This window comes from Oncorhynchus masou, unplaced genomic scaffold, assembly GCF_036934945.1.
Source record: "Oncorhynchus masou masou isolate Uvic2021 unplaced genomic scaffold, UVic_Omas_1.1 unplaced_scaffold_2478, whole genome shotgun sequence".
NCBI lineage: Eukaryota > Metazoa > Chordata > Actinopteri > Salmoniformes > Salmonidae > Oncorhynchus > Oncorhynchus masou.
In genome coordinates this window covers 1-20797 of record NW_027008931.1, presented here as the reverse complement: position 1 = coordinate 20797, position 20797 = coordinate 1, and the positions used below count along the sequence as shown (strand labels likewise).

Sequence of the window (20797 nt, the reverse complement as noted above, 5' to 3'; positions counted from 1 at the left end):
ATCTCTAACAGTTCAGAACTATACCAGAGTATTGTCTTGATTGAGCTCCAACACTTCACTAGTAGCATGATGCAATGGCCCAACCTCACCAAAGCATGAAGCAAACAAACCCTCTTAGAAGTTGAGTGAGTGCTGTACATGTTCAAAAGCTGTGGCTAATTTTTAACATGGAGGTTAATGAAGGCAGTGACTTTATGGATGGGTGCCTTTGTACAGGAGGCCTCCTTGAGCAAATACAGTATGTGTCATTACTGAGATGGTACTGTTAAAAGGAACTCTCCAATCAGTTTCAGTTGTACTCACTAAGGCTTCATTTAGACAGGCAGACACATTCTATTATTTTTTCACTAATTTGTCTTTTGACCAAGCAGATTACCTTTAAAAAAGATTGAAAAAAATATCAGAATTGGGTTGCCTGTGTGAATGCAGCCTAAAAGTACTAAAGGACAATCGTGATTAAACATGACGTTTACCTACAAAGCTGATCATGACCGAAACAACCTTTCTCTCCAATCCAGTCAGTAAACACCAACACACCTCCATCATAATGAGGGTTGAGGAAGTAACATCCATCCATCATAATGAGGGTTGAGGAGGTAACAGCCATCCATCATAATGAGGGTTGAGGAGGTAACAGCCATCCATCATAATGAGGCGTGAGGAGGTAACAGCCATCCATCATAATGAGGGTTGAGGAGGTAACATCCATCCATCATAATGAGGGTTGAGGAGGTAACATCCATCCATCATAATGAGGGTTGAGGAAGGTAAGATAGATCCATCATAATCAGCAGTCAGATGGTTGAAGAGGTGAGTCCATCATAATGAGGGTTGAGGCGGTAACAGCCCCATAATAAACCCTATTAATGCATAACCCACTGGAGGAGCTTGCCATCCATCATAATGAGGGTAAGGAGAACACCATCCATCATAATGTTGAACTTCCATGTAAGTGCATTGTGGATAAGTCCATCATAATTTAGTACTGAAAGGGTGTAGGAATGCCATCAAATGCCTTACCTCCATCATAATGAGGGTTGAGGAGGTAACATTCCAATAATGAGGGTTGCTGATTCCAAGTAGTGTTGGAGCATCCATCCATCATAATGAGGGTTGAGGAGGTAACATCCATCCATCATAATGAGGGTTGATGCAGAACTGCATCCATCATAATGTTGTTTCCATCATATAATGAGGGTAGTCCCATCCAATAATGAGGGTTGAGGAGGTAACCATCCATCATAATGATGTCCAGCACTCCGAGTGGAAAAGATCTGTGAGGGATACCAGGAGGGTGAAATCCATCAATTAACAATCTGCTTTTTGACAATGCCAAAACAAAAAAAGTAGTGTTGGATTCAACATGAAAGTCTAACTGACAAGGATGTTTGGGAAGGTTACCAAAGACCCTGAGACGCGCATAATGGAAAACAAGGTTGAAGCTGTTTGAACAAAACCACTGATGTCACTGATTCCAGAAGGAGGTTCATACTATGATTTATTAAATCAATAAAACAGCTCGTCTCTGCCAAGGTGTTCACGCTCTATTTGAACACCTGTACCAGAAGCATAAAGACAGTTATTCTGGGCGGAGAGGTGGCGTCGGAGAGGTTAGAGAGGTGGCGTCGGGTAGCCTTAGAGAGGTCGGGTAGCCTTAGAGAGTGACGTCGGGTAGCCTTAGAGAGGTGAGCGTCGGGTAGCCTTAGAGAGTGGGTAGCCTGAGAGAGGTGAAGTCGGGTAGCCTTAGAGAGGTGAGCGTCGGGTAGCCTTAGAGAGGTGAGCGTCGGGTAGCCTTAGAGAGGTGAGCGTCGGGTAGCCTTAGAGAGGTGAGCGTCGGGTAGCCTTAGAGAGGTGAGCCTGCAACCGGAGAGTTGCCAGTTCGAATCCCGAGTCCGATGGAAACCAATCTGGCAGGAGGTGAGCTGGCAAAAGGAGGGTAAATGTTGTGCCCTTGAGCAAGGCACTTAACTGCCCCAACAACAGCTCCCTGGGTGCCCAGTGTGGCAGCCCCCCACACCTCCCCATAATATGTATATGTATGCAGTAAAGTACTTAAGGAAAAATACTTTAAAGTATTACTTAAGTAGTTTTGGTAGTATTATTAAGTAGTTTAAGTAGTATTACTTAAGTATCTGTACTTTACTATTTACATTTTTGACAACTTTTACCTCACTACATTCCTAAAGAAAATAATGTACTTTTTACTCCATAAAATGTTCCCTGACAACCAAAAGTACTCATTACATTTTGAATGCTTAGCAGGACGGGAAAATGGTGCAATCTGACACACTTATTAAGAGAACATCCCTACTGCCTCTGATCTGGCAGACTCACTAAACAGAGAACATCCCTGGTCATCCCTACTGCCTCTGATCTGGCATCACTAAACAGAGAACATCCCTGATCCCTCTGCCTCTGATCTGGCAGACTCGCTAAACAGAGAACATCCCTGGTCATCCCTACTGCCTCTGATCTGGCAGACTCACTAAACAGAGAACATCCCTGGTCATCCCTACTGCCTCTGATCTGGCGGTGTCGGTGTGCCCCTGGCTATCCGTAAATTAAAAAAAAACAAGAAAATGATGCTGTCTGGTTTGCTTAATATAAGGACTTTGAAATGGTCTATACTTGCACTTTTGATACTTAAGTATATTTAAAATCAAATACTTTTAGACTGTTACTCAAGTAGGACGATTGGGTACTTTCCCCCACCACTGTATGTATGCGTGTCTTTCGGAGAGGTTGGGTTAAAAGTGGAAGGAAGTAACCTTTTAGTTGGACCTTGAAATTGACCAATCAAGTGATCTTAATCTTAATGAAGTGGAGAGGTGAGCATGTCATCAACGCATGACATGGATATATTATAAGCAGACATATGTATGTTGTAACAAAGCATGATAGCAGTCACGTTGGTCTTACCTTGGCGCTCTCCTCCAAGTCCCGGTTGTTGAGCAGTGCGTGGTTGATCCGGAACACAATCCAGTCAAACAGTGCGCTGTACAGGGACTTGGCCATGGAGTCTCGCACCGTGCCCGCCTGCAGGAACATACAAAACCACACATCCATGTTACTAGTGAGCTACTGCACCTCACTATTCATCTGTGTTACTAGTGACCTACTGCACCTCGCTATTCATCCGTGTTACTAGTGAGCTACTGCACCTCGCTATTCATCCGTGTTACTAGTGAGCTACTGCACCTCGCTATTCATCCGTGTTACTAGTGAGCTACTGCACCTCGCTATTCATCCGTGTTACTATTCATCATCCGTGTTACTAGTGAGCTACTGCACCTCGCTATTCATCCGTGTTACTAGTGAGCTACTGCACCTCGCTATTCATCCGTGTTACTAGTGAGCTACTGCACCTCGCTATTCATCTGTGTTACTAGTGAGCTACTGCACCTCGCTATTCATCCGTGTTACTAGTGAGCTACTGCACCTCGCTATTCATCCGTGTTACTACTGACCTCAAAAGATTGAATGTGAAAGACCTGGGCCCATATTCACAAAGCATCTCAAGAGTAGCAGTGCTCATCCGGGATCAGAACCTCCTCTTATTCATTATGATCAAAAAGACAAAACTGATCCTAGATCAGCACTCCTTCTCTGAGACGCTTTGTGAACACGGGCCCTGGTGCCATGGGTGATCAGTTAGGTAAGCATGGAATACCCTAAACATTTTGATCAGACAATGGAATCAACTTCACTTGTGTGGATTTCCTGCTTTAATTATACAATGTTCCTAACATCTGGGCCCCATCGGGTTTGTCTTCAAACAAATAACTAATAAACATCTAGAAATCAAGATGCATTTGTTGCTTGTTTTTCTACCTTGCAATCAAACAAGGATAAATCTCTTCCAATATATACTGAACAAAAATATAAAAACCGCCACATGCAACAATTACTATGATTTTAAAACATTTACATCAGATCAAGTGAAATAAATGCATTTTAGTACATCAAATCTTTAAGGGACCAAGGCACACCCACTGGGGAGCTAAATGAAATATCACAGACAATCAGAAATAAATGCATTAGGCCACTTTTTCCCCACAAGAGGTTTTTCCCCACAAGGGCTTTATTACAGACAGAAATACTCCTTGGTTTCATCAGCTGTCTGGGTGGCTGGTCTCACATGATCCCGCAGGTGTAGAAGCCGGATGTGGCGGTCCTGGGCTGGTGTGGTTACACGTGGTACTGCCAAATTCTCTAAAAACGACGTCGGAGGTGGCTGATTTCCTTGAAGAATGTTGCATGTGGCGTTTTATGTCAATGTAGAAAAACAAGCAACAAATGCATCTTGATTTTGTTTATTAGTTATTTGTTTGAAGCCAAACCCGACGGGGCCCAGATGTTAGGAACATTGCATAATTAAAGCAGGAAATCCACACAAGTGAAGTTGATTACATAGTCTGATGGAAGTATCCGATGGAAGTAAACTCAGCAAAAAAAGAAACGTCCCTCTTTCAGGACTCTGTCAAAGATAATTCGTAAAAATCCGAATAACTTCACAGATCTTCATTGTAAATAGTTTAAAAACTGTTTCCTGGGCAGCGCAGTGGTCTAAGGCTGTGCCACCAGAGACTCTGGGTTCGAGCCCAGGCTCTGTCGCAGCCGGCCTCGACCGGGAGGTTCATGGTGCGACTCACAATTGGCCTAGCGTTGTCCGGGTTAGGGAGGGTTTGGCCGGTAGGGATATCCTTGTCTCATCAACTCCTGTGGCGGGTAGGGTTTCCTCCGACAGTGCATGCTGTGTTACCAGGTCTCTAGGCGTTCATCGGTGTTTCCTCCGACACATTGGTGCGGTTAATGAACTGGCAGTTGTTAAGACACTAACACCTTACAGGGTTGGTCATGCGCCCGAAAAGAGGCCTTTCTACTGTTTTGAAAAAAAAAAGATGCCCAGGGTAATCAGCGTGAAGTGCAGTGCGGCTTGGCTTGGGTTGTGTAGGCCTGTTGTAAGGCGGAGGATGCAAAATAGCTCTGGACCAGACAGAACTGGCAAAAAGGCTGGAGGGTCCGTCATGGTCTGGGAGCGGCGATTTTGGAGGTGGAGGGTCCGTCATGGTCAGCATCATCGGACTGAGCTTGTCGTCATTGCAGGCAATCTCAACACTGTGCGGAACAGGGAAGAGATCCTCCTCCCTCATGTGGTACCCTTCCTGCATGCTCATCCTGACATGACCCTCCAGCATGACAATGCCACCAGCCATAATGATCGTTCTGTGCAGGATTTCCTACAAAACAGGAATGTCAGTGTTCTCCATGGCCAGCGAAGAGCCCATATCTCAATCGCATTGAGCAAGTCTGGGACCTGTTGGATGGTAGGGTGAAGGCTAGGGCCATTCCCCACAGAAATGTCCTGGATCTTGCATGTGCCTTGGTGGAAGAGTGGGGTAACATCTCACAGCAAGAACTGGAAAATCTGGTGCAGTCCATGAGGTGGAGCTGCACTGCAGTACTTAATGCAGCTGGTGGCCACACCAGATACTGACTGTTACTTTTGATTTTGACACCCCCTTTGTTCAGGGACACATTATTCAAGTTATGTTAGTCACATGTCTGTGGAACTTGTTCAGTTTATGTCTCAGTTGTGGAATCTTGTTGTGTTCATACAAATATTTACACGTTACGTTTGCTTAAAATAAACACAGTTGACAGTGAGAGGAAGTTTCTTTTTTTGCTGAGTATAGTAACATGGATGAATATTAGACATATGACAAAGACTTGAGTCATGTTCCCAGTCCTCTGTCCCCATCGGTCCTCTGTCCCCGTCACGTCAGACTTCTGTCCCCGTCATGTCTGTCCCTCTGTCCCGTCCGGTCCTCTGTCCCCGTCAGTCAGTCCTCTGTCCCCGTCACGTCAGTCCTCTGTCCCCGTCAGTCCGTCCCCGTCACGTCAGTCCTCTGTCCCCGTCACCGGTCAGTCAGTCCTCTGTCCCCGTCACGTCCGGTCAGTCAGTCCTCTGTCCCCGTCACGTCCGGTCAGTCAGTCCTCTGTCCCCGTCACGTCAGTCCTCTGTCCCCGTCTTATGTCCAACTCCGAAATGAAAACACTAAAGTTCTTATTAGATACACTAAGGTAGTGCCCTCCCCGTTTCACGTGCCTAACGAACATGACCCAGGAGATCCGTGGGCAGGGCCATATTCATTAAGTGTCTTAGAGTCGGAGTGCTGGTCTAGGATCAGTGTTGTTGTTTTGATCAGAATGAATACGATTACATGGACAGGGGGGACCTGATCTTAGATCAGCGCTCCATGTCTGGTTAATATCTTTCAAGCACAGCATTGTAACTTGTGGCGTGGCAATGGGGCTTCAGCAGGTGGCCACAGGAGGCGAGTCCTGGGCTGACACCCTGTATTACGTCCCAGCAGCACCTCTACTGGTCATGATTAATGACATTAGTCTGCCTAATGACCATCAGAGTGACAGAGGCACTACCAATCCAATCTACTGTAGAACAGACACCAATGAAAACATTACCCCTCTGAGGATAGGCAGCTGATAGCATAGAGGTGTCAAGGAATGAGACAATGTATTTTACAAGGAAATGGAAATAGTGAGTGAGTGAGAGAGATGGTGTAATAGCAAAGTACTAGAGGACGTTTTCACACAAAATTATTACTGATCTAAGTACGATGTGCAAAACGGGCAATTTCACAATTGACTACAGTATATCGACTACAGACACGAAACGTGTAACATAAGTTTTAATAACATAACAAAGTTTCTCTTTAGGAAGGCTTTCTGTTGATAGCTCGGTTCCTTGGTGTCCTTGTCCCCTGTAGTGTCAGCTGGGTTCCTTGGTGTCCTTGTCCCCTGTAGGTTCTTTGGTGTCCTTGTCCCCTGTAGTGTCTGGGTTCCTTGGTGTCCTTGTCCCCTGTAGTGTCAGCTGGGTTCCTTGGTGTCCTTGTCCCCTGTAGTGTCAGCTGGGTTCCTTGGTGTCCTTGTCCCCTGTAGTGTCAGCTGGGTTCCTTGGTGTCCTTGTCCCCTGTAGTGTCAGCTGGGTTTGTCCTTGGTGTGACCTTGTCCCTGTAGTGTCAGCTGGGTTCCTTGAAGTGTCCTTGTCCCCTTTGTTTTGTATTTGTGCACTTCAAGATTATTCTGTATAATGAAAAAAGTGTTTTAAAAATGTTATAAATAATAATAATTATTAGGAGTCATTAACTTACCATGACAGACAGTGAAGGGCTGTTTGTCATCTTCTGTTGCCATGCCTGAATGTCCATTAATCAACCAGGTGAGATAGTCCCCACAAAAACGTGACTGAGTGCCTGCAGAGCTTCAGATGTCTACTTTTGCGCAAAACATGCCATTATACAACGGTCCAGCAAAAGTTGAAATGACTGTCTTTTACATAATTTACTACTTTATTTTTAGCGACTACAAAAAGATCTGCCTAGCAACTCCCAAAGATCATACAAAATGCTATTTATATTGCTAGCAAGAGTCTTCAAAAGTGAGAGGCCTTTTCATTATTTAAAGGAAGTTGGATTCAGAACATTCCGGTGAGCATCAATCTTTTAAATATCTCAATAACAAAATGGATAAGACCTAATCCAGGAAACAAGGCATATGTCGCAAGTCACGACTTCACAGGAGAGCCGCTTCAACGTAAACATTTTTTTTTTCAAAAAGCATTTTTTGGCAGAAATGCCTTGTCAAAAATGTGAGCTTTCATGTGCCTTAATAACAAACTTGTATGCCATCTGTAAATGCAATTGTTAAATTATGAGCCTTGTTGGTTAAACCACAGAAGTTAAACCACAAATGATTGGCTGAGATTATAAGTGGGCTGGAAATGCCGAGAGATGAGTTCGGATTGGTCTGCCATATAGGAGGCTTCTGTCTATTTGAGCTCGTCAGTCTGTGTTGGTAATCCTGTTGAACGGGTTTTTTTTTTTTTTATGTATTGTGTAGTGGAGCTGCATATGTGTTGCTCTCCACCTCCGGGAGGATCAAGTTTTGAAATCAATGTAATTAGAGTATGACAGATAAAGAGATGGCGAAAACACCTCCAGATTACACCTTCAAACTCAGGGCAACCATGGCATGGCATTCCTGACAGGGAGACGCGTCCATCATGCATGATGATGTATACAGGTAAAATAGCTAGCTACATTTTCAGACATTACACATTTCTAATTTTGGCTCCCCAGCTGACGTTATTATCCGTATCCCAGAGCCGTTTGCTTTTCGAGTTAGAGCCTAATGTTCGCTAGCGAACATTGAATCTGGTTGTTTAGCTCCCCGCATTGTGGCATTGTTGGCACTGTTCATTGTGGTTTAGCTAGCTAACGTTAGCTGGCTGACTCATTAGCTAACGTTACGTGACAAGTGTACAACACCCGTTGAATATGGCCGGTGTCAGTCTGCAAAAAAGCGTAATGAAATTGTTGCCAGTAGAGCTGGTTAGGCTGTTTTCATGTTATCCATAGGTAAACAAATTATCGGCCAGAGCGTTAAGTATGCGCTCCGAGAGCAAAAATGAGATGGGTGGGGCAAAAGCTTAAGAGGGTGTGAACAATGCTCTGCGACAAAAGTTCATCAACTTTCAAAGGAGAATTACTTTCCCATTGTTCCTCAAATACAGTTTATGATATACCACTTTGTAGCTCTGTAAAAAACACCATTTCAAATGTTCCTCCATAAGACTGAATCCAGGTGGTGAGTCACAATTAGAGAGAAAACAAATCCATGGTACTTGAGTTTTCAAGTAGTAAAATACCAGTTGAGACTACAGGGCGAATGAGTAAAAGTTCACTGTTGCAACTGTTACAACAATGTTTACAGAAAGGACCACCCAAAGAGCTGCCAGAACAATCAACACTGTTTGTTCATATATAAAATGGCTCCTAAACAGCTGGAACGAGGGCGTAGCTGTGTTTTGCGTTATATGGTTGATAAAGTAGCGGTTTTGTGGATTATTAAAGTGTTGTGTAGTGAGGAAGTTTGTTGTATGCTGTGATATGGCATAGCCACATGCTTGTTGGGGAGGTAGAAAAGGATAGACTTTGTAGAAAAGATTTAGATAAAATACCCATCCAACATGTGGGCATACTGTAGGTGTAAAATAACAAAAAATAATATGCAATTATACTAAAAATAATAGGCCTTTGATTTCCACCTTGTGAGCTTGTTGGTCAGTCTTTCAGCTGAGTCTTGGCCGTAGTGTGTTTGTTTTCAGAGAATCCCTCTCTGGTTTCTGTAAACAAACTAAGCAGCTCTCTGATGCTGCAGCCTTTGTGGACTAGCGTTGAGGAAAAGGAACTTGTGCCATTGGATTGAGAGCTGTGGCAGTCTTTCTCAAAAGGGACTTTTTTCAGTAGCTTGGTGTAAGGCTGACTTGCAATGCGGATGCACATTTCAAGGATACTTTTTTAGTGAACTTAAAATCTAGGTGTTTGCATGGCTACAAGCACACTCCCATTAAAGGGGGTCTGCTCAGTAGTGCCAGTGGAACTAACAGCTCTACACACAGCCACTTCCCACTCAGTGTTTCAAAGGTCAAAATGACAGATGTGGTGTATGAGTGCATGTGCGCGTGCGTGCGTGCGTGCGTGCGTGTGTGTGTGTGTGTGCGTGCGTGCGTGTGTGTGTGTGTGTGTGTGTAGCTGTGAGTTCCGCTGGCCCTGCAGAGCAGACCCCTTTTAACGGCCCTGACATCCACCATGGCCTACCCCACTGTAGACATCAATCTGATCCCTCAACTATCCACACCCAACCAGACAGACAGACGACAGATACTGACAAACAGACCAGCTCTGACTCCAGCTCCTTCACAGCCTGCCCTGGGACTGGGACCCAGTGTTTCCCCTATATCGTTATTTAGATAGGCAGGGTGCCTACTATTCCTTAGCATTTACCAATGCAGAATAATGCAATATGTCTTGACGATCAAATTTTCAAGAATACTTTGGGATTGGGTTAAGGAATGGTACATCTTGAGGTAATGGGGAGTATTTGACTGTGCCTCTTCGTTGCACTAAGGGTTGAGAATGTTTGGGATGAGTTTCAGGTTTGTGCTGTTGACTTGGTCTCACCTCAGCCAGTTTGTAGGGCACGATCAGCCTCTCTCCCACTGTCATGGTCTTCCTCGTCGTCAGGGCTTCAAATAGCATCTCCTCCTTGACCTGTACAGAAAAGAGACCACAATTAATTTCACAGTTGAAAGCAATTTCTGTTTCAGAAACACAAAGCCCATTCTTCTTCTGTACACACAGCAAGCCCTACAACAGCTTTCATTCAGCCGAATGTTTAGGTAATGAGGGTGGGTATGTGCCCTGCTATGTTTAGTGGGACGGGCACTCACGGTCATGAGAAAGACTTATTCCTAGTTATTGAAGAGGGCCAGCGGCCTGCACTATCCAATTAACATCCTGGAACTAGAGGGGAGAAGAGGCAGAGTGGAGGCTGTGTCCCAGCACAGTGCACTCCTCTTGGATGGAGACTAGGTCCCAACTCGGGTTGCAATATTCCTGGAACGTTCAATAAATTCCCTGGTTTAACAGAAAACCTGGTTGTAGGATTCCAGATTTCCTGCTTTATTTCCTCCTCATTCCTGGGAATCTTACAAAACGGGATATCGGGAAAGCCAGGGAATTTAGTGAACGTTCCAGGAATTGTGCAACGCTAGTGGAGGAATCACAGAAACACTTTATCTGAAGGTACTTAAATACAGATTTACAAACCATCTCATATGTTAAATCACAAGTAAGCTGTATAAATCATTACACATCTCATTTATCTATTATTTTAACATTATTTTAAAATGAATTTCCATTTATCTGTAAGATGCTTGACTGACTCTGACCCAACCCATTTGGGGAACATATGTTCTTTCACATGAGCACAAGCCATGTTCCTTAGCCACTAGCTGCTCCTGTTGCTTTCCTGCAAACCTCAACGATGGTTGGATCAGTATTCTGAAAATACATCTGCCCTTATAAGTCCTGACTTCTGTCCCTTCACAGCACATGTTCACTGGAAAAACGATCATTCATAAACTGAGGCAGGGAGAGAAAAATAGTGTTGTGCCTACAGAATATTTGTAGACGGATGACAGAATTAGAAATGATGTAATTATACGCTGCATGCAAACCAAATTCCTAACCAAGGAATGAAATTTTCCACCGAGTGTCTTGGTACTGACAAGCCTTGCGCACAGTACAGTACGTCACTGCAAAAGCATCTGAAAACATCCCGACTCAGAGAAACAAAGGGCTTGGGAACACATTTTAAGAATAGATTTCCACACTACGTAGGTCTCATTCAATCAACTTCTGTTGTATCCATTATAAAACAAGAAAATTAAAAATACAGTTATATAAAGCCTTGCCTTTCTTGAACTTTAACTCACACGTGTATTTTCTTATGAGCACCGACTTGGTTGATAGCTCCTTTAATGAGAAGAAATGGACTATGGCTGTGATACGTGGTTGTCTCACATAAGAGCATCTGCTAAATAACGAACATGTCAAATGTAAACATAATAAGGAATAATTTCAACAGTAACACACTTACCTCTAACAGTTCTGAGACAGTACCAGGCTTACCTCTAACAGTTCTGAGACAGTAGGTAGGACTTCTGGATTGCAGATGTCAATGGAGTCATCTCGGTAGGTCTTCTTCTTGTAGCGGATGTTCCCCAGGTGAAGAATGGCCGACAACAGAGAAAATATCCTGTGGGACAGTAAACAAGGCTTGTGTCACCACAGAAACCTGGCTCGTTACAGAAACCTGGCTCGTTACAGAAACCTGGCTCGTTACAGAAACTTGGCTCATTTCAACACAGAAACCTGGCTCGTTTCAACACAGAAACCTGGCTCGTTTCGTTACAGTAACCTGGCTCGTTACAGTAACCTGGCTCGTTTCAACACAGAAACCTGGCTCGTTTCAACACAGAAACCTGGCTCGTTTCAACACAGAAACCTGGCTCGTTTCAACACAGAAACCTGGCTCGTTTCAACACAGAAACCTGGCTCGTTTCAACACAGAAACCTGGCTCGTTTCAACACAGAAACCTGGCTCGAGCTTTTGGACAGTGTATCCTGGTAATTTACCTGTGACGATGATTCCTTTGCCTGTGTTTGTAATTTCAGTGTATGTGTCAGTGTGCGTACACTGAGCACTGAGATTTAGTGTGTGTGTGTGTACTCACTGTTTGCGCGTGGCAGGCAGGAATCCCACCATCTCCATGGCCAGCTGCAGTCTCTCAAAGTCATGCTTCAGGTCCTCCCCTTCCACTGTGAAGCAGTCCTGCACGGGCCAATGACAGGAGACCAGGTGTTATCAGTGTCCATATGGCACCCATTTTGGCTTTACCACATAATGGCATACCACATGGTAGCCATTTTGAATCAAACAACACTGCAACTGTAGCACAAAATCAGTGCGACTGCCAAACAGTAAGTCAGCCCAGTGTGCTCAACTGAGCGGATACAGTAGGTGCTGTACTAGCCAGTACTGTGCCATCACCAACACTACATACTGTACCCTAACATAAGAGAAAATGTCCTTTACAGGGTCTGCAGGGGAAAGGGCCTTTACAGGGTCTGCAGGGGAAAGGGCCTTTACAGGGTCTGCAGGGGAAAGGGCCTTTACAGGGTCTGCAGGGGAAAGGGCCTTTACAGGGTCTGCAGGGGAAAGGGCCTTTACAGGGTCTGCAGGAGAAAGGGCCTTTACAGGGTCTGCAGGAGAAAGGGCCTTTACAGGGTCTGCAGGGGAAAGGGCCTTTACAGGGTCTGCAGGGGAAAGGGCCTTTACAGGGTCTGCAGGGGAAAGTGCTGAACAGAAGGCTGTGGAGAGAAAACAGTATGGAAGAGGAGAGTTTGGGTATCCAGGTACAATGAGGGACACAATGAGGCTTCTAATGAGGTGCACGCACATACACCCCCCTGTGGTGTGTAGCCCTGCAGGCAGCATGTTCTCTTTAACAGGTTTAATTCACCTGGCTTCAGTCCCAGAGTTAAATCAACTAGGACATCCAACTCCATGATTACATGCAAAGGACAGTAATGACAACCTGTTCCAAGACTATAGAATCTGTCCTAGCTGAACTATGATTGGTATTAAATACTGAGACATGGTGCACTGTATTGTAAAATGGCCATGATTTAATAAGGTTGTACAGTATAAAACTACATGTAGCTGTATCATTCATTTGTTTGTCCGTTGACCAACATACAGAAGAGTTATGATAGCAGCTAAATTGCAGCATGGTAAAGGGACACTTCAGGTTTTTGGCAATGAAGCCCTTTATCTACTTCCCCAGAGTCAGATGAACAAGTGGATACCATTTTTATGTCTCTGTGTCCAGTATGAAGGAAGTTAAAGGTAGTTGCACGAGATGATGCTATCAAGCAATGCTAGCAACATGTTCCGCTAGCATGCTAGCAAAAAATGTAAATTGTATCCACAAGCATGCAATTTGAATGCTGACTGCAGGAAAGTCCCACCAGAGCAGTTGCCAGAGACTTTAACGTTAATTTCTCTACCATAAGCCGCCTCAAACGTTGTTTTCGAGAATTTGGAAGTATGGCCAATCGGTCTCACAACCACAGACCACGTGTAAGTGTTTTGCTGACGTCAACGCTGTGAACAGAGTGCCCCATGGTGGCGGTGGGGTTATGGTATGGGCAGGCATGAGCTACGGATAACAAACACAATTGCATATTTTCGATGGCAATTTGAAAAGACAGATACCTTGATCCTGAGGCCCATTGTCGTGCCATTCATCCGCCACCATCATCTTATGTTTCAGCATGATAATGCAAGGACCCATGTCGCAAGGATCTGTACACAATGCCTGGAAGCTGAAAATGACCCAGTTCTTCCATGGCCTGCATACTCACTAGACAAGTCACCTATTGAGCACGTTTGGGATGCTCTGGATTGAGGTGTACAACAGCGTGTTCCAAGTCTCGCCAATATCCAGCAACTTCACACGGCCATTGAAGAGGATTGGGACAACATTCCACAAGCAACAGCCTGATCAACTCTATGTGAAGGAGTTGTGTCACGCTGCATGAGGCAAATGGTGGTCACACCGGATATTGACTGGATTTCTGATCCACGCTACTAACTTTAAGTTATCTGTGACCAACAGATGCATATCTGTATTCCCAGTCATGTGAAATCCGTAGATTAGGGCCTAATGAAATTATTTAAATTGACCGATTTCCTTATATTAACTGTAACTCAGTCAAATCTTTGTAATTGTTGTGTTTATATTTAGTTCAGTATAGATAAAGAGCCTCATTGCCAAAATCCCCAAGTATCCCTTTAAGGCAGGGGTAGGCAGTTCCAGTCCTCAGGGGCCTGATTGGCTGCACAGTTTTGCCCCAGTCCCAGCTAACACACCTGACTCCAATAATCACCTAATCATGATCTTCAGTTTAGAATGAGATTTGATTGACCAGCTGTGTTTGTTAGAGATGGAGAAAAGAGTGACACCAATCAGGCCCTGGAGGACTGGAGTTGACCACCCCTGCTTTAAGGTCATAGGAAATGAGAAAGATAAGCAGCAACTGAAATGATTACATAAGATGGTGCCGATCCTTCCCTGTCATCAGGGCTTGATTTATAGTGGGATCTACTGTACACAACAGATGGTCTTTTTGGACTCATCATGGAACATACAGTTCGAGTACTTTGACGTGTGAAAACGTCTGAATAACTTTGGCTTTGAGGTGACCCTTGGTGGATGAGTGTGTGAATCAGATGGTATGACTGCTTACAACACCAGGAGGGCAGAATGTGTGGATAGAGATCAGCTGGTAAGGAAATGGCATCCTCTCCAGAGGAATACACACACACACACCACACACACACACACACACTGCAGGGGGAAATGAAAGGTATATTTCCAGATTGGCAAGTCTGTTTCACAGACACTTCATGCCAGGTTGTATCAGCACACCCCAACCCAGACACCTGTAGCCAGGCTGTATCAGCACACCCCAACTCAGACACCTGTAGCCAGGCTGTATCAGCACACCCCAACTCAGACACCTGTAGCCAGGCTGTATCAGCACACCCCAACCCAGACACCTGTAGCCAGGCTGTATCAGCACACCCCAACTCAGACACCTGTAGCCAGGCTGTATCAGCACACCCCAACTCAGACACCTGTAGCCAGGTTGTATCAGCACACCCCAACCCAGACACCTGTAGCCAGGCTGTATCAGCACACCCCAACTCAGACACCTTTTCCAGGCTGTATCAGCACACCCCAACTCAGACACCTGTAGCCAGGCTGTTCAGCACACCCCAACTCAGACACCTGTAGCCAGGCTGTATCAGCACACCCCAACCCAGACACCTGTAGCCAGGCTGTATCAGCACACCCCAACCCAGACACCTGAGCCAGGCTGTATCAGCACACCCCAACTCAGACACCTGGAATAGCCAGACTGTATCAGCACACCCCAACCCAGACACCTGTAGCCAGGCTGTATCAGCACACCCCAACCTAGACACCTGTAGCCAGGCTGTATCAGCACACCCCAACTCAGACACCTGTAGCCAGGTTGTATCAGCACACCCCAACCCAGACACCTGTAGCCAGGCTGTATCAGCACACCCCAACTCAGACACCTGTAGCCAGGCTGTATCAGCACACCCCAACTCAGACACCTGTAGCCAGGCTGTATCAGCACACCCCAACCCAGACACCTGTAGCCAGCCACACCCCAACTCAGACACCTGTAGCCAGGCTGTATCAGCACACCCCAACTCAGACACCTGTAGCCAGGCTGTATCAGCACACCCCAACCCAGACACCTGTAGCCAGGCTGTATCAGCACACCCCAACTCAGACACCTGTAGCCAGGCTGTATCAGCACACCCCAACTCAGACACCTGTAGCCAGGCTGTATCAGCACACCCCAACCCAGACACCTGTAGCCAGGTTGTATCAGCACACCCCAACCCAGACACCTGTAGCCAGGCTGTATCAGCACACCCCAACTCAGACACCTGTAGCCAGGCTGTATCAGCACACCCCAACTCAGACACCTGTAGCCAGGTTGTATCAGCACACCCCAACCCAGACACCTGTAGCCAGGCTGTATCAGCACACCCCAACTCAGACACCTGTAGCCAGGCTGTATCAGCACACCCCAACTCAGACACCTGTAGCCAGGCTGTATCAGCACACCCCAACTCAGACACCTGTAGCCAGGCTGTATCAGCCCACCCCAACTCAGACATCTGTAGCCAGCCACACCCCAACTCAGACACCTGTAGCCAGGCTGTATCAGCACACCCCAATCCAGACACCTGTAGCCAGGCTGTATCAGCACACCCCAACCCAGACACCTGTAGCCAGGCTGTATCAGCACACCCCAACCTAGACACCTGTAGCCAGGCTTGTTGACATAGCCCAACAGAAGGTGACCTTGATCCTCCCTTGTGGTTGAGAGTCAGTGACTGTCTTTAAAAAAAATATATATATATATATTTTTCCTTTATTTAACTAGGCAAGTCAGTTAAGAACAAATTCTTATTTTCAATGACGGCCTAGGAACAGTGGGTTAACTGCCTGTTCAGGGGCAGAACGACAGATTTGTACTTTGTCAGCTCAGGGGTTTGAACTTCCAGTTACAATCTTCCAGTTACTAGTCCAACGCTCTAACCACTAGGCTACCCTGCCTCCACTGTCTGTGCCCAGGTAGCAGGCCAGGGGAGTACAGGCTCATAATGTCTGGAATAAATGGAAACCATGTGTTTGATGTGTTCGATAACATTCCATTTACTCCATTCCAGCCATTACCATGAGTCTGTCCTCCCTAATTAAGGTGCCACAGGCCGCCTGTGACACACACACAAACACGGGGGGGTCACGGGTCAGCTACTGTGAGGCTATGTCAACAAGTACCGGGGCAAACAGGGGAATGTTTGGATGGCTGCTTATCGCCATGCTCTCATTCAATCTGCCAAAAGTGTTTGTTGGCGGATTCTGACCAGGATACTCCAGGTTCCCTGTATTAATATTAACACTGGTTCATGGCTGAGTGAGTGGTGACCCAGGGTACCGGTGTGTGTGTGTGGTAGGCATACTGTACTAGTAGCGTCCTCACTAAGGTGGGTACTAGAGGTCGACTGATTATGATTTTTCAATGCCGATTACCGATTATTCGAGGACCAAAAAAAGCCGTTTATTTTTAAATTTTTATTTTTTAATGACAATTACAACAATACTGAATGAACACTTATTTTAACTTAATATAATACATTACATAATACAAAATCAATTTAGCCTCAAATAAACAAGCCTCAAATAAACAATGAAACATGTTCGATTTGGTTTAAATAATGCAAAAACAAAGTGTTGGAGAAGTAAAAGTGCAATATGTGCCATGTAAGAAAGCTAAAGTTTCAGTTCCTTGCTCAGAACATGAGAACATATGAAAGCTGGTGGTTCCTTTTAACATGAGTCTTCAATATTCCCAGGTAAGAAGTTTTAGGTTGCAGTTATTATAGGACTATCTCTCTCTATACCATTTGTATTTCATTAACCTTTCGACTATTGGATGTTCTTATAGGCACTTTAGTATTGCCAGTGTAACAGTATAGCTTCCATCCCTCTCCCCGCTCCTCCCTGGGCTCGAACCAGCAACACAACGACAACAGCCACCATTGAAGCAGCGTTACCCATGCAGAGCAGGCTCAGAGCGAGTGACGTTTGAAACGCTATTAGCACGCGCTAACTAGCTAGCCATTTCACTTCGGTTACACCAGTCTCATCTCGGGAGTTGATAGGCTTGAAGTCATAAACAGCGCAATGCTTGACGCACAACAAAAAGCAGCTGGCAAAATGCACGAAAGTGCTGTTTGAATGAATGTTTACGCGCCTGCTTCTGCCTACCACCGCTCAGTCAGATTATATGCAATGCAGGACACGCTAGATAATATCTAGTAATATCATCAACCATGTGTAGTTAACTAGTAATTATGATTGATAGTTTTTTTACAAGATAAGTTTAATGCTAGCTAGCAACTTACCTTGGCTTACTGCATTCGCGTAACAGGCAGTCTCCTTGTGGAGTGCAACGAGAGAGAGGCAGGTCGTTATTGCTTTGGACTAGTTAACTGTAAGGTTGCAAGATTGGTTCCCCGAGCTGACAAGGTGAAAATCTGTTTTCTGCCCCTGAACAAGGCAGTTAATCCACTGTTCCTAGGCCATCATTAAATATGAATGTGTTCTTAACTGACTTGCCTAGTTAAATAAAAGTTATAAAAAAATAATAATAATAATAAATGAAAAAATTGGCTCCCAAAAATACGGATTTCCGATTGTTATGAAAACTTGAAATCGGTCCTGATTAATCGGCCATTCCATTCCGATTAATCGGTCGACCTCTAGTGGGTACAGTAGGCATAGATAAGGGGTTTCTAACTCCTGGTACAGGAGATACTGACTGTCCAGCCCAGCACTAAGACACCTGTTTTAAATCATGAACTGATCATGGTCTTCCATCTGAACCACGTCTTAATGAGTCAGGTGTGTTTGAGCTGTTCTTCCATCTGAACCACGTCTTAATGAGTCAGGTGTGTTAGAGCTTGTCTTGAGCGAACGCCTGCATACCCAGTATCTCTCCGGGACAGAGTTTGGAGGCCCCTGGTTTACAGACTATTCTTCCATCTAGTCAACGACCAAATAAGCCAATCAGAATATGTTTCCATCTAATCAATCAAGTCAACGACCAAAATAATCCAACCAGAAGATCAGAACAGAGATCGAAGGAACAGAGACTGGGACAGGCAACACACAACTGAGGAAGTGGACACACCCCAAACCAGGAAGAACAACAACAAAAGGGAAAAGCAAGGAGAAAGGCGTGTGGTAGTGCACAGAATGTGACAGGGCACACGCACTTGTGAGGACAATGAAGTTGTGAGGGAGAAGCCAGTGATTATTAGTTTTGATAATCAAAACTCCTACAGGTGATTGGTGAACACTCAACACAGTCTCGCCCAGAGAGATGTATACTGACCGCTTCGCTCTCATAGTAATTCTCCCAGTGCAGTCTCAGGACTTTCTTTGTCATCTGGAGAGGGTTAAAAGGTAGAGTAGATGGGGTTAGGGTTAGGCAGCGCAGCATTCCATACACCACACACACACACTCTACACATGGGACTGGAAGGGACAGTTAGTAGAGGGAATGGAGTCATATTTAGACGTCGAGTTGGGGCCCATCCTACACACACACACACACACTCAGTGCCCACACACACACACACACTCTCAATGCACACACACACACACACACACACACACACACTCAGTGCCCACAAACACACACACGCACACTCTCTCAATGCACACACACACACACACTCACACACTCAATGCACACACACACACTCAATGCACACACACACACACACACACACACACACACTCAATACACACACACACTCTCAATGCACACACACACACTCAATGCACACACACACACTCAATGCACACACACACTCTCAATGCACACACACACTCTCAATGCACACACACACACACTCTCTCAATGCACACACACACTCAATGCACACACACTCAATGCACACACACACAAACTCAATGCACACACACACTGCACGCACACACACAATGCACGCACACACACAATGCACGCACACACACAATGCACACACACACACAATGCACACACAATGCACACACACTCTCAATGCACACACACACTCTCAATGCACACACACACTCTCAATGCACACACACACTCTCAATGCACACACACACACTCTCAATGCACACACACACACTCAATGCACACACACACTCAATGCACACACACACTCTCAATGCACACACACACTCTCAATGCACACACACACAATCTCAATGCACACACACTCAAACTCAATGCACACACACACACTCAAACTCAATGCACACACACACACTCAATGCACACACACACACTCAATGCACACACACACACTCTCAATACACACACTCTCAATACAATGCACACACACTCTCAATGCACACACACACACTCAATGCACACACACACACTCTCAATGCACACACACACACTCTCAATGCACACACACACACACACTCAATGCACACACACACACACTCTCAATGCACACACACACACAAACACACTCTCAGTGCCCACACAAACACACACTCAGTGCCCACACAAACACTCTCTCAGTGCCCACACAAACACTCTCTCAATGCACACACCACACTCTCTCAATGCACACACCACACAATCTCAATGCACACACACTCTCTCAATGCACACACCACACTCTCTCAATGCACACACACACTCTCTCAATGCACACACCACACTCTCTCAATGCACACACCACACTCTCAATGCACACACCACACACTCAATGCACACACCACACTCTCTCAATGCACACACACACTCTCTCAATGCACACACCACACTCTCAATGCACACACCACATGCACACACACACTCTCAATGCACACACACTCTCAATGCACACACACTCACACACAAATCACACACACACACTCAATGCACACACACACACTCAATGCACACACACACTCTCAATGCACACACACACTCTCAATGCACACACACACTCAATGCACACACACACTCTCAATGCACACACACACACTCTCAATGCACACACACACAATCTCAATGCACACACTCTCAATCTCAATGCACACACACTCTCTCTCAATGCACACACACACACTCTCAATCCACACACACACTCTCAATGCACACACACACTCTCAATGCACACACACACTCTCAATGCACAC

At 45.4% G+C, this 20797-nt stretch overlaps 1 protein-coding gene across 1 annotated transcript in view; it reads right to left on the bottom strand.

The window, feature by feature from the left end:
• The window catches only part of LOC135533586 (unconventional myosin-IXAa-like), a gene marked incomplete at its 3' end in the record, with an annotated part of 62747 nt that extends 43481 nt beyond the window's left edge, over positions 1 to 19266 (bottom strand). Inside the window, exons 1-5 of the mRNA XM_064960874.1 lie at positions 19002 to 19266; positions 12164 to 12261; positions 11559 to 11685; positions 10047 to 10136; positions 2909 to 3036 (exon numbers count right to left, since the gene is read on the bottom strand). Of these exons, the coding sequence (XP_064816946.1) occupies positions 2909 to 3036; positions 10047 to 10136; positions 11559 to 11685; positions 12164 to 12261; positions 19002 to 19109 (551 nt within the window). The remainder of the gene's footprint in view (positions 1 to 2908; positions 3037 to 10046; positions 10137 to 11558; positions 11686 to 12163; positions 12262 to 19001) is intronic.
• Positions 19267 to 20797: the final 1531 nt, after the last annotated feature.